This window comes from Talpa europaea (assembly GCF_964194135.1).
Source record: "Talpa europaea genome assembly, chromosome: 12".
Taxonomy (NCBI): domain Eukaryota; kingdom Metazoa; phylum Chordata; class Mammalia; order Eulipotyphla; family Talpidae; genus Talpa; species Talpa europaea.
The window spans coordinates 63,507,401-63,520,135 of record NC_140079.1 but is presented as its reverse complement, the minus strand read 5'-3'; the positions used below and the strand labels follow the sequence as shown (position 1 = coordinate 63,520,135).

The window sequence follows — 12,735 nt, the reverse complement described above, 5'->3', positions numbered from 1 at the left end:
AACTCTCAATAAGGGTTAGTTTTCTAATATCTAAGATGGAATTACATATAAGTTTATCTTTAAAAAAAAAAACAAACAAACATGGGAGTAGACCTGCCCTATTGCCTAGCTTGCCACAGCGAGGGCAAGTCTAGGGCCAAGTCTAGGGCCTTGAATCAGGCTTGTTTTAAGAGGTCAATCCTGCTTATATCCTATTGCAATTTTTTTAAGTGACAGTAAGTCCTAAGAATAAAAATTTGTCCCTTTTTGTGTTCTTTCCAGCTAGGAGTGCTAAAATAATTTAAAATTTAAAAGTAAAGGACTGTAGTTTATTCAATCTGTTGCATATACTAAGAGATGGTATAACACATAATAAAACTTCAAGAGAAGAAATTTATTTTGTTCTAGTATTAAAGATAAAATTCCCTTCCAACATAACCAAGGTATAAATACTACTTCTCTAATTTAGAATATGACAAAAGTACATGGGCCATAAGAAATAATATCAAAAATTTTGAAGATAGCAGCTTCCAAATGAAGTATTTAATAGATACCTTCAGTTGTAAGGATCAGTAAAACGGAAAGATTTGGCTTCTGACATATATAGGTGGTTCTGAAACTGTTTAGCACGCTTTGCTTCAAGTTGGAGCTGTCTGGTCCTTTCTTTGGCTGCTTGTTGCTCTGCTAGCTTTTCTATCCGTTTCCTTCTTAGCCATCTGTAGAAAGAAATATTATCTGATCAACCTGAATAGTCTTCATGCCTCTTCATTGAAATATTGAGGTTAACACAAATTAGTGAAGTATTAAATGAAAAATTTCAAGTTTATATACTAGGTTCACACAAGAAAGAATCCACTTTTCAAATTTTGTCTTATAATGAAATTGCCAACATAATATTTTACATGAGACATAGCTACTATCCTTTTTGGGAAAAAATGGCTTTCTAAGCAATTTTATTTGATAAGATTTTAAATAACTTGTTTTTTGCAACTATACTTAAAACATTACACTTCACCAGGTTATGGGCAGTAGCATACAGAAATGTTACCTTGCTCTTCTTGGTCATTATAGAGCTCTTGCTTTTCAGTACATAAAATAGTTAAGATGGAAAAATAAAGAACATAAGGTGAAGAGTCCATATTCTAACAAATTTAAGTCTATAAAGTTTGCTTTTTACTTGCTCAAAAAACTACTATACATGCACATCAGGTATATACATATGTATGTGGTATATGTCTATATAATTCTTATCATAAATAATTAAATTGTATTACAATAAGAAAGACAAGAAACCCAATGTTGTGTGGTCCAGCATTGGATGCCAGTTTGAACAAATTATAGTCATACCAGGGCAAAAATGCTTATGGGGTAGATATTAGATGGGATCACTATGAAAATAAGCAGATTACAGAACAATATAAGCAATATTATCTCAATTTACACTTTAAAATTGTAAATAAATGTACAGAGAAACATCCAGAATACATGCACTAAGGTAATAACAGTAGTGATTTCTAGGTAATAAATAAGACTTCGCCTCTCAGTTTCCACATTGCACCTTTACTGCTTATGTTATTATAAAAGGGTTATTTTAAAAGGAAAGAAAGGAATAAAGATTCAAAGGGAAAAAAAACAGCAAAAAAGACAATGAACTTCCAACAGCTGGACTCAATATTCACTCCCTCGCTCTCCCAAGCCTTGCTGACAAAATTATGAAGTCAGGTACACTGCCTAAGAATTAGTGAAGTGTAATACAGAGTCTTACCCAGATAACTGAAAAGAGATCGAGTTTGAGTTAAATTTTACTTAAGTAGGACAAAATGTTTCCAAATATTTTTACTTAGTCTATACAGATCTTCCACAGCCTTTATAGAAAAAATATTTCTTGGTAAATGCAACACTTTATTCAGTTTTTTGAGGACTCTGAGGAAAAATTGTAATCAAACTTTGACCCATTTCTCTAAGAAATGAACAAATCAACTAACAAATAAATATATGGTAGACTAGAGGATTATCATGCTGATTTCATGGGAAACAAGTTTAGGGTTGAAAAACATCTTGAAGACAGTATAGTACAGATACTATGCAAAATACTATGTATTTGAAATACATAGGTATTTAAATAGGTATGTAATGTGAGAGAAAATATTTTGGGTTATTTTCTTTTAAGTTTTATTGACTATATAACTTTCCACAATGACACTGAGGAAGGAAGGGAAATGCCCTGCCTTTGACTTACTGCTTAAAGGCTCTTTCACGGCCCTCTGTTTCTTTAAGGAAAAATAAGCATTCTTCTTGCTTTCGTAGCTCCTCTGTCTTTCTTTCTTTTAAGTGTTCTTCATGTTTCTTTTTAAGCCATAATCGAAAAGCTAGTTGTGGATCTCTGTTCTCCTGCTGATTGCAAGAACAAATTTTGCTTAATTTAAGTAAGTCAAACCTACTATTTTTAGACCCCACATTTATGATCCTAGGAGAATACATGGCTGACTTATCAAGTTTTCATAATGCCAACCTCATCTGCACTTCGAGTATCCAACTCAAACACATCACCTTTGACTCAGCAACATTGATTACTCTTGATAGAAAATTCAACATTGAACTCACAACTACCTGACTTCTTTCAAAATTCTTACTAAAGTAGCAAGTGAAGGAGGTCCGCATGCAGTGATCTGCAAACTTCAAAGTGGAGTGTTCTGACAAAACAGTTTTGCACAACTGCACAAACAACAGTTGAAGAAAAGTTGGGGATAGATAGTATGAGTGAAGTCGAAGTCTTGGTAGCAATTACTGAAGGAGCATCATGGAGTACAGTTTAAAATTTTAAAAACCTTAATCAGCCTTTAATGGAAATTACACCAAATATAATTTGGAGAAACCCATATCTTTATAATATTTAGTACACCCATGCAGGAATATTACATTTGTTTTGACCTACCAAATAATTCATATATAGCTCACCCATCCAGGACTACTATATTTTACATTTACCAAAGTCATCTTTTTTGGTTCCTTGCAAAGCCGTACTCCATTCTCTCTAAAAGTTTTATACATTCCTAATGTATTTTATATATTCCTAAGGTATTTTATATATTCCTATATCTCTTCTCCTTTTGTATTTTTCTATGAGGTTATTGCTGAAATGCAAGGAGACTATTTATAAAGGAAAAAGTTGTTTAATTAATACTTAGATCTTTTTCTCTTCATAAACTGGATAGAATTCCCAGACTTAAGTTATTTAATATAGAGGGAAGTCTTACCTGTTTCTAACTTTAATAGGTCTGCCTATAGTATTTTCTAAGATAATATCTGTACTGTAACTCATATATTAGGAATTTTGAAAATAAATTATAGTAAATATTAACAAATACCTTTTCTGTATTTTTCAAGATAACTGTGTTCTCTCATTATCTGCTATTGACGTGATCATGAACTTCATGAATAGGTCTTATTGATTCATAAGTCCCTTTTTAAATAAACCCTACTTGAATATAGTCTATTACTATTTTACAATACAGTTGCAGTCAAATTTCTCAACATTTTCCCCTTTAGTTTATGTGTTTTGTGTCTTGCCAGCAAAGGCACTACCTATCCCAAGATTTTAAAAACTAAAAATTTCTATAAGTAACATAATAAGCAATGTAAAAAGTAACATATTGCCAGTTTAGGAAAACATTTACAACAAGTAACAACAGACAAGGATCAAAATCTCTAATATAAAATGCATTAAGAAAAATAAAACAGAAAAAAGTATAAAAAGATAATTCACAGACTGCACACATGTTCATTTACACTCATATATACTATTCATATTAATTTGAAAAATCAAGAAGATAACCCATACATAATATTAGTTAGGGTGTGGTAAGCATTCACTGTTGGGGGGATTATAAATTGACATAACCTATTGGGAAGCTATTTTACTATTTAATCAAAAATTTCATTCTGGACATCCAGTAAGTCATAAAGTCCACTGCTAAGGAACTCTTCTACAGAACATCATATTCTACAAAATAAACATGTTCACTACAGTACTGCTAAATAATAGAACAGTAATAGAACCAACATAATACCCACAAATGAGGATTTTTTTTTTATTATGGTATTATGTATCAATAAAAGTCTTATTTTTAAATCTTGATGCAAATATAGGGGTGGGTTTTTGTGTGTGTGTTGTTTGTTTCTTGCCTCCCCTTATTCCAAATTGAAGTTAAAAAGACCAAACATGAGTTTGGAACATCAAAGATACTGACTATTAGCTGCCTAACAAATAGATTTAGAAACTATTGAACTCTGAGCTTTTTTTTTTTTTGGTGGGATCCTCGCCGGCGGCCAGGGAACGAACCGGCTCTGCAGAGGCTGCGGGCAGCCTCGCATCCCAGCACTCAACCGCTGCGCCACCAGGGGAGGCCCAAATGAGGAATTTTTTAATACATTAAAGTTATCTCTGAAAAGAAAATCATGCTGCTATTAGAAAAGAGAGCTAAATAGAATGACCTAGAAACATTCCATGATGAAGAGAAAAAATAATGTACATAACAAATTTTGGGACTGTAAATATAAATAAGACCTAGAAGGATTTGCACAACACTGTTAAAAGTGGCGTTTACTGAAATTTTAGACTAGAAAACTTAGGATTGCATTTTCAATTTTCACTTTATATATGGTTTTTTTTTAAAGATTTATTTATTTATTTATTTATACAAGCACTGGGTACAGTAAGAAATGCGGGAGGGTGAGAGAATTCACCAGCACCAGAGCAGGGGAACCGAACAGGCAGACCGACAAAATGGAGCAGCAGGCGCAGCAGGACAGGTCTGTGCACCATGTGGGACCGATGGCTGGAATCCAACTGGCACTGCAGAGGCTGCAGGCAGCTTCGCAGCCTAGCACTCAACTTCTGCACCACCAGGGGAGGCCCTATATATTTCTTTTTTTTTTTTTTAAGATTTATCTATTTATTTATACAAGCACTGGGTACATTCAGAAGTGCAGGAAGGGCCAGAGCCAGAGCCGGGAGCAGAGCAGGCAGAGGGACCGAAGTACACTGCTGAGGGGAGCAGCAGGCAGCAGGAGAGGTCTGTGCGCCATGTGGGACCCTCCTCCAATGGCCAGGGAGCAGCCGGGGATTGAACTGGTGCTGCAGAGGCTGCCCCGGAGCTCAACCGCTGCGCCACTGGGGAGGCCCCCTATATATTTCTTAAACAGTAGGGCTATGACCATTTTTCACTCCCTTGGGTTGTCTGTATGTTTCAAATTGGGTGTCTTTGTTACTTTTTGTATAACATTTCTCTATGTCTGTTCTCAACTGAGGCAAGTCTGTGTTTGTCTTTGTGTGTCTTTGTATTTGTGTATACTAACTTTGACCTAATTGAATATCAAAGTTATACAACTTTGAAAAAATGTATTTGTAGTTTACCATTTTCTGTGCTATAAAAGTTTGAATAAAACAGGAATTATTTTCTATTTATATGGCTTCTTAGAATGTAATCGAAATCATCTGTATGTAGTATCTTTTGCAAGGATAGTTCCTGGACTCCATTTTCTATTTTTTTTGTAGGGCTCTTTGTCTGATATATTGACTCCCTTCTATAAATAAATTCAGCTTTCATAACTGAATGAAATTATTTTTCACAGAGATATTTAACTTACTCTATTGTTCATGTCTTCAATTTGCTTTGCTCGCTGAATTCTCCTCATTTCTACTACCTGTTCTCTTTTCTTCTGCAACCATGCTTTAAAAACCATATCATTCTCTTTTTTCTTTTCTTTTTCTTCTTCTATTTTTCGTTGTTCTTCCTGGTGGAAATAATATCAAAAGACATTAATGAAAGATTAATAAAAGTGTATAAGAAGGTAAGGGACTAGAGAAACATACTTTTAGATTGAAGGATTCCCTGTTCCTAACACTTTCCTTCTGAAAATTAGACCTCCTTTAAAAACAGAGATTCTAATTTGCTTAGGGAAAAAGAAAAAAAAAACATTGTTCAGATAAATGACACTTTAGAGACAAAGTCTACAATTACACAGATGTACAATACATACATGCTGTTCAGTATTTCATCAGCTCTTTCCTGCACCCCCTAGTTTATATTTGGCATTAAATTCCTCAAATTGTAGCTAACCAAAAGAGAAAAATGATACAAACTCTAGAAGCACATATGATACCTATCAAGCACTATAAATGTCTTAAACACATTTACAGAGTTAAATGTTTCAGTTATGATGGGAATTGCTGTTGTTACGAAAGAAAACGTATATTGAAGTGTACAGGTGAATGATGATGCGCTGCCTAAGACTTACTTAAAAAATGTTTCAGCCAAGAAAGGGAGGAGATAAAGCAAATATGCCAAAATGTTAATGACTTTTGAATGTGAGTAATAGGTTTACCTTTATATGTGTTAGAATTTTTTCATTAGGGATGTTTAAAAATATTTTTCAACTAGTGTTTATATTCATAAGGTAACATTTTACTATAAGAAAAATATTTAGACAGTTAACTATATGAACAAAATCAACTTTTTATCTGAATTATACTAATGTTATAAAATTAAGCAAATATTATAAAAAACAAGGTAATTAAACCAGTTACAAGGATGCTATAAGATAGTTACTGGGAGCAAAGGAGCACACCATAGTAGAAACAGCACCAAGCTACACGTTGGAACACGTAGGTAACAATCATTCCATGTCAACTGAGCAAACCAATTGACTCAGTATTTTCATTTGTAAAATGAAATTATTAATGAGATCTTAAGTCTATTACCTACTAAATTTTTATCAATTAAATGATTAATCCATACTCAAATTTCTTCAAAGAATTCAGAGTCCTTACATTTTGACAGTACAGTAAACCCCTCTAATTCCTTTTGATTAAATAAAATGTAGGAAGGAAAGAAAAATTTCTACCCAATTAATAGCCTAAAATATCTTTTAAAATACCTATATACTATTTTCTAAGCCCTAAAGATACTTGCATTATATAAAATGTGAATGTATTAAAGATTAAATTATATATTTATAAGTTCCTTTTGGACGCCTTATATATATATGAGTACAGACAGTATGATAGGATGCTAATCTTCCCAGAGAAACATTGAGATATATCACACAGAAGATAGATATTCAGCCAATGTACAGATAATCCAGTTGCCAAAGAGAATGATGAACAAATGAAACTAGAATAGAGAGACAGAACCTATCCCAGCAAATATTTTGCAGTGCAAAAAGAAAAGAAAAGAAAAGCCTTACCCTGAGACTAAGTAAAAACCATTAAAAAACCTTAGCACTCAAAGACCATGCACTGAGAGGGTATATAAATAAGGGAAATTTAGCCATGAGGATCCTTAGATGAGGAAAGCGTAACCACAACAAAGAACATGTGACATCCAGAAGAGAGGAACAAAATGAAAATGAAAGTACATACCAGATATGCCCATTAGAGTATCACTATTAGCTTGTTCATTATGGAAAGACATTTCAAAAAAACCCTCTTACATAACTTTTAGAGAAATATTACACAAACACATTTAGTGTGTATATAGCACACCAACACACATAGTGTGTGTGTATATAGCAAACTCTATTTCAGTCATTACAACAAAATTTTTTGTCATGAAGTTCAGAATTCACAGATTCTTTTCAGTACCATTATATACCCGCACCAAGTAAACCTGAGTCTGATTGCTAAAGCTCAGATTTTAGAGACCAAGTAAGCAAAACTTTTGTTTGTACTCTTTTAAATTCCTGTCTGAGTGTGTTCCAAGTTACATGTTCTTACTAACTTCATTTTTCGCCTTTTTCTGCTAAAGAGAGTTCCATACAGATAACTCACATATAAGTCAAGGAATTATAACCCAAGTTTTTAATGTATTGTGTCCTAAACCCCTACAAATTTGTGACTTAATTTTTTCATCAGATATCTGATTATCACCCAGCTCATTAAGATTACTTTAGAGGTCACTTAACTTCTCTGAGCTTCACTTTAAAATGAAAGGATCAGATGAAGTCATCACTAAGGCCTCCTCAAGTTCTAACAATGGTCAGTCATTACTATGCTTTGGTATCCTTACAAGAAAGGACCAAAGTGATCATGATATTTGTTACTTAAATACGAATTTGTGACACCTACTTCATCTAACAACAACAACAAAAGCAAGCCGATGCACCCAATACTATGAAGAACTATTTCAATATTTACTGTATTTATAAAACATGAAGACATACTCCTTTTCAATATAAAGCCTCCTTATGCTCACCTCTCTCTTTAGTTTTTCTCTCTTTTGTTCTAGTCTTTTTTGAAGTTCTTTCTGTCGAGGGGAAAGACAATATGTTGACTTCACTGGAGATATACAAGCAGACTGTGTCCTAAGAGTAGATTTCCCATTGCCCTTACTTTGATCTGAATTGGTAGCTGAACCTGAACGGATCCTGGGATTAGGTGGTGACTGAGGGACATGAGCCAGTGGCTCTTCTGTTGATGAGGGAGTGACAGCATGAATCTTCTCAACAGGCTCTTCTTTCTTGACACCATTGACAAATGAGTTTGAAGGTCTGGGTGACACCTGCTGAGGTTCATTTTCTGTAATATTAGCATTATCAATGGGAGGCAAAGATCCTTGACTCTCAATGTCTTGTAGGTTCAAAAGTTCAAACTTTCCATCTCTCTCTACTAGTATTTTTCCATCCTTGTTTTCTTCACAACTTCCATCTGTAAGAGATAGAAGCACATTTTCTTGTCTGAATTCATTGGAAATACATATCTCTGACAGTTTGCCAGATATATTACTTTCATTTTCCAAATAATTTTTGTAAGTATCAGTCTCTTCCAGTGGAGGAACTTCCAGATCAACTAATTTGTCCTTGAACTTAAGTTTCCGCTCTCTTTTATCATTCACCGGTTCTTCACTCTGTAGAAGTTTGTTGGCTTGTATAATTTTCTCCATAACATATCTTCTTAATTCTTCATCCTCATCCTCCTCCTGGTCTTTCTGAATTTCCAGTTTAGACTCCTGGAAAGAGTATTCACTGTCTGAATCTGATATGGGATCCAAAGGTTGACTACTGGGTACAGAAATGAAGTCATTTTTTCTTGGTGAAACCCCATCTGTCAAAGAGTTGTCAGGATCGGAAAGCTGTTCTGTATGATCTGTTTCTGGTTTGTTCTCTTTTGATTCGTGGTTAATATTTTCTTCATTCCCACAAACCATCTTAAAAAAAAAAGATATGAGGTTCTCTATTTCAGTAAAAATTGAGACTTTGTGCACTTATATGTAGACAATCTAAAATGATTTGTAAATTATGAATGAGAAAATGTACGCCTTTCCTGTTCCTATTTTACCCATAATATTCTAACTCTATTTATGACAACGCCAAGGAAAATACATGTGATAATGATGTTACTAAGTGCTACACCGATAATTTAAATTTTTATGTAAATGTATTAAAAGGTAATTATAAATAATAATATTATTTTGAAATTCTTCTCTAAAAATGTTCCTCTCTTTACATTTTCAGAAGAATTTTTTAAATGTTTTCTGCTTATAATATTTGTATTCTCAAAAAAGTATCTTTTCCCCCAAGATCATTACAGGTCTTTCATCAAAACTTTAACATTTTGAGATTCTTACAGTCTTTTCATTGTTGTTGCTATTTTTTGCTGGATCTATATCCAAATTCCAGGTAAAATCTTTGTATCAGATTTTCCTTCTTCAACTATTCTCAGCAGTTCCAAAACCCTATGCTAAACACCATCATATAACATGGTCCAACTTTACTTTTAAATTCCACATGAATCATAAATCAGGATTATCACAAAATCCTACTTCGCAACTGTTTCTAACTAAGGACTTCTTACCCAGCATGTATCCACACATACATCCTCATATATCAAACATTTTACTTCCAACAATGATTTCTTTCTCTTTCTCAAATAATTCTCTTCCTCCTGAAATAGTTCTATGGGAGTTACTACTTACTGCTTCTTCAACCACTTAAAATTCTCTTATTCACATCCTCTGACAACCTCCTCTTTCCAACAATATGTACAATATTGTTAGATGCCCAAGAAGCAAACCTGTTCTGTTAAAAATACCACCAAATAAGTAAGATCTCTGCATTGCAATTGTTCTTTTTGGGTTTATTTGATTCTCAAATTCATTCCTACGGTATGTGTTTCTGAATTCTCCATTAGCTTTTATTTTTTAAAATACACTACGTTAAAAAAAAAAGAGGCCACTTTTTATAATAAAACCTTCCCCTGATCCTCATCCCTGTATCTAGCTCTGTCATCCATGTTTTTCTACCAGCCTCAAAATAAGTGATTACAATCATCCATGGGAATGAGTAAGATTCATGAGATCACTTTCTTTGGACCACTGCTGTATCCTGAATCTCTAGAACCACCTCTAATGCATGGTAACTGATCACTAATATTTGTTGAGTGAATAAAGAAATAAAACACTGAATCATCATCATTTGTCTGTCTCCCTGTGCTTTAGAAATCATTCCCTACCACTATGGGTGTCTACTCCGATATCCACACTGCCTCTACTCATTTGATGATTTTTGGCTAATGATGCATAAAGCTCTCATTTAAAAGTCATTTAGGGAGCCTCCCCATGGTGCGGTGGCACACCAGGTTAAGCACCGCACTATAAAGCTTTCCGGAGCCTCTGCAGCGCAGGTTCAATTCCTGGCCAGCCAGGAAGATATCCACATGGCGTGGCAGACCTCTCCTGTCACGCCCACTGCTCCCCTCAGCAGTGTATTTTGATTGTCTGCCTGTTCTGCTCCCCACTCTGTCTCTGGTGAATCCTCTTACCCTCTCGCGCCTCTGGCCTGTACCCCAGCTCTTGTATAAAAATAAATAAATCTTTTAAAAATAATTAAAAAAATAAATAAAAGTCATTTAGACAAATGTTCACTTTTGATTGTTGCCTTTTTCAAATGTCATTTATTCCACTGGTCTTCTCCATTGCACAAGAAAGCAAGATATAATTAAGAGAAGTTTGCAGTGTAAACTCTGTTGCCTTCATTTCCTCTTTTCTTTAACCCTCTTAAATCTGACTTGTGCTGCAACTATTCTGATCACTGTCCCTCTAAAGCTAACTTCTCGTATACCAGTCATAGTCCCTTTCTTCATTACTCCTCTAGGTACTGACACCATTAATATATAAAATTGTACGTGTAAATGCATACATATGCATACACACACATATATAGACACAAGTATACATTATATACAAAAAATGCACAAACACACTACATATATGTATATATGTATGTATACGTAAAGAGAAAACGAACCTTCCATGACCTAGGAACTGGTTCATTTTCTTCTTTCTTTTCTGTATGTCTAATAAATAGTATGTGATCATGTTTAATGAATCTGCTTTTTCCTACAAGTATTCCAGTGTCTCAGTCTTTGACCCTTTACTTTTTCTCTATATTCTTTCCCATGAAGAGCTAGTTCACTCTTAAGATTTCAAATATCAGCTGAAAGACAGTTTCTTGAGGATTTGCTTTATACTTCATTTATATTAAACATATTACCCTATGATTTTACCCATGTTTGTATTACATAGAAACTAACTGTATTTGTTAATGCAATAAATTATATTATTTATTTTATATAAATTATAATTTTAATTTTGTCTTTATAAAAGTGCTAATTCTCTAATTAGCTCTCATAATTCCTCAATTAGCAAGTTATGATTAATAAGCCCTATGCCTTAGCATATAACATTTAAACTCTATGCCTCAATTTTCTCATCTCTAAGATGGGTATAATGATACTTGTTCTGCGTATATCAAAGGAATTTTGTGAGCTTTAGATGACATAATATATGTGAAACTTCAAGAATTACAAAGCATTTTGTTAATGTGATTAATATGAATGCTGTTGGTAATTTACATATACCTCTATTATGCTGACATCACTTTTTTCTTTTTCATTAATTAACCATTCCAAATCCTTCTCAAAGTCATCTTCATATTCTCCACTTTCTTTTAAATCGATATCTTTATTTTCATCCATTTTTCATTGTTAAAGAAGAATGCTATAAATTTAAAAGAGATGAAGTATATGTTATGTCCTCCGCTTGAAGGATTATATGGAGTATAGTGATTGATAGCGAAGGTAAGATAAAAAACATAGAAATAAGACAACATGGAAAATTCAGAATAAACGTGCACCCCTAAAAGAAACACCTAGAATGACCATTTACCAGGTGTACCATTCCTAACTAACAACCATCCTGCTTCCTCCCAATTTCTGAAAACCTAGTTTACCAAGAGATTAAAAAGGATAGACAGGAGACTACCTAAGGCTTAGAGAAGGATTTTCCACATCACCTGCTCCTGCTGATCATTACAATTGTTTCAGAATTGTTCAGGTCAGAATAAAGGACTCAGCTTTTTGATCTCGTTCATACATACATGTTCATGTTCAAATAAAAATAATTATGTCAATTCCCATTCTCAGTTTCACAATCCTTTTAGTAACTTTCATGGCATAATTAAATTTGTGATGTAAGTAACAACTGATTCTCAATTATGGTAAATGTTTCCAAAGAAATCAAATTGCTGTCAGCTCTAAATAAAAATATTTTTTCATTAAAAAAAAAACTGTGATGACTAGTACCATCTGGAAGACAATGATAATAAATACAAATTTCAGATGACAGTTAATAAATGTGAAAATGGTACATTAATTCAGTCATTTTTAAGAGAACTAAAGTTACCTATAATTGGAAGTCA

At 33.5% G+C, this 12,735-nt stretch overlaps 1 protein-coding gene across 2 annotated transcripts; it reads right to left on the bottom strand.

Annotated features, from left to right (window-relative positions):
- Nucleotides 1-535: 535 nt before the first annotated feature.
- CCDC181 (coiled-coil domain containing 181) lies at nucleotides 536-12,013 on the bottom strand (the record flags this gene model as incomplete). Of its 2 annotated transcripts, none has more annotated exons than XM_084251019.1 (5): nucleotides 536-695; nucleotides 2,219-2,373; nucleotides 5,629-5,775; nucleotides 8,235-9,185; nucleotides 11,897-12,013. In XM_084251019.1, 5 exons carry the CDS (start codon nucleotides 12,011-12,013, stop codon nucleotides 536-538), a joined length of 1,530 nt encoding a protein of 509 aa, XP_084107145.1. The 2 variants fall into 2 exon arrangements, with proteins under 2 accessions (XP_084107145.1, XP_084107146.1); XM_084251020.1 differs by having other exon boundaries at nucleotides 2,219-2,370.
- Nucleotides 12,014-12,735: the final 722 nt, after the last annotated feature.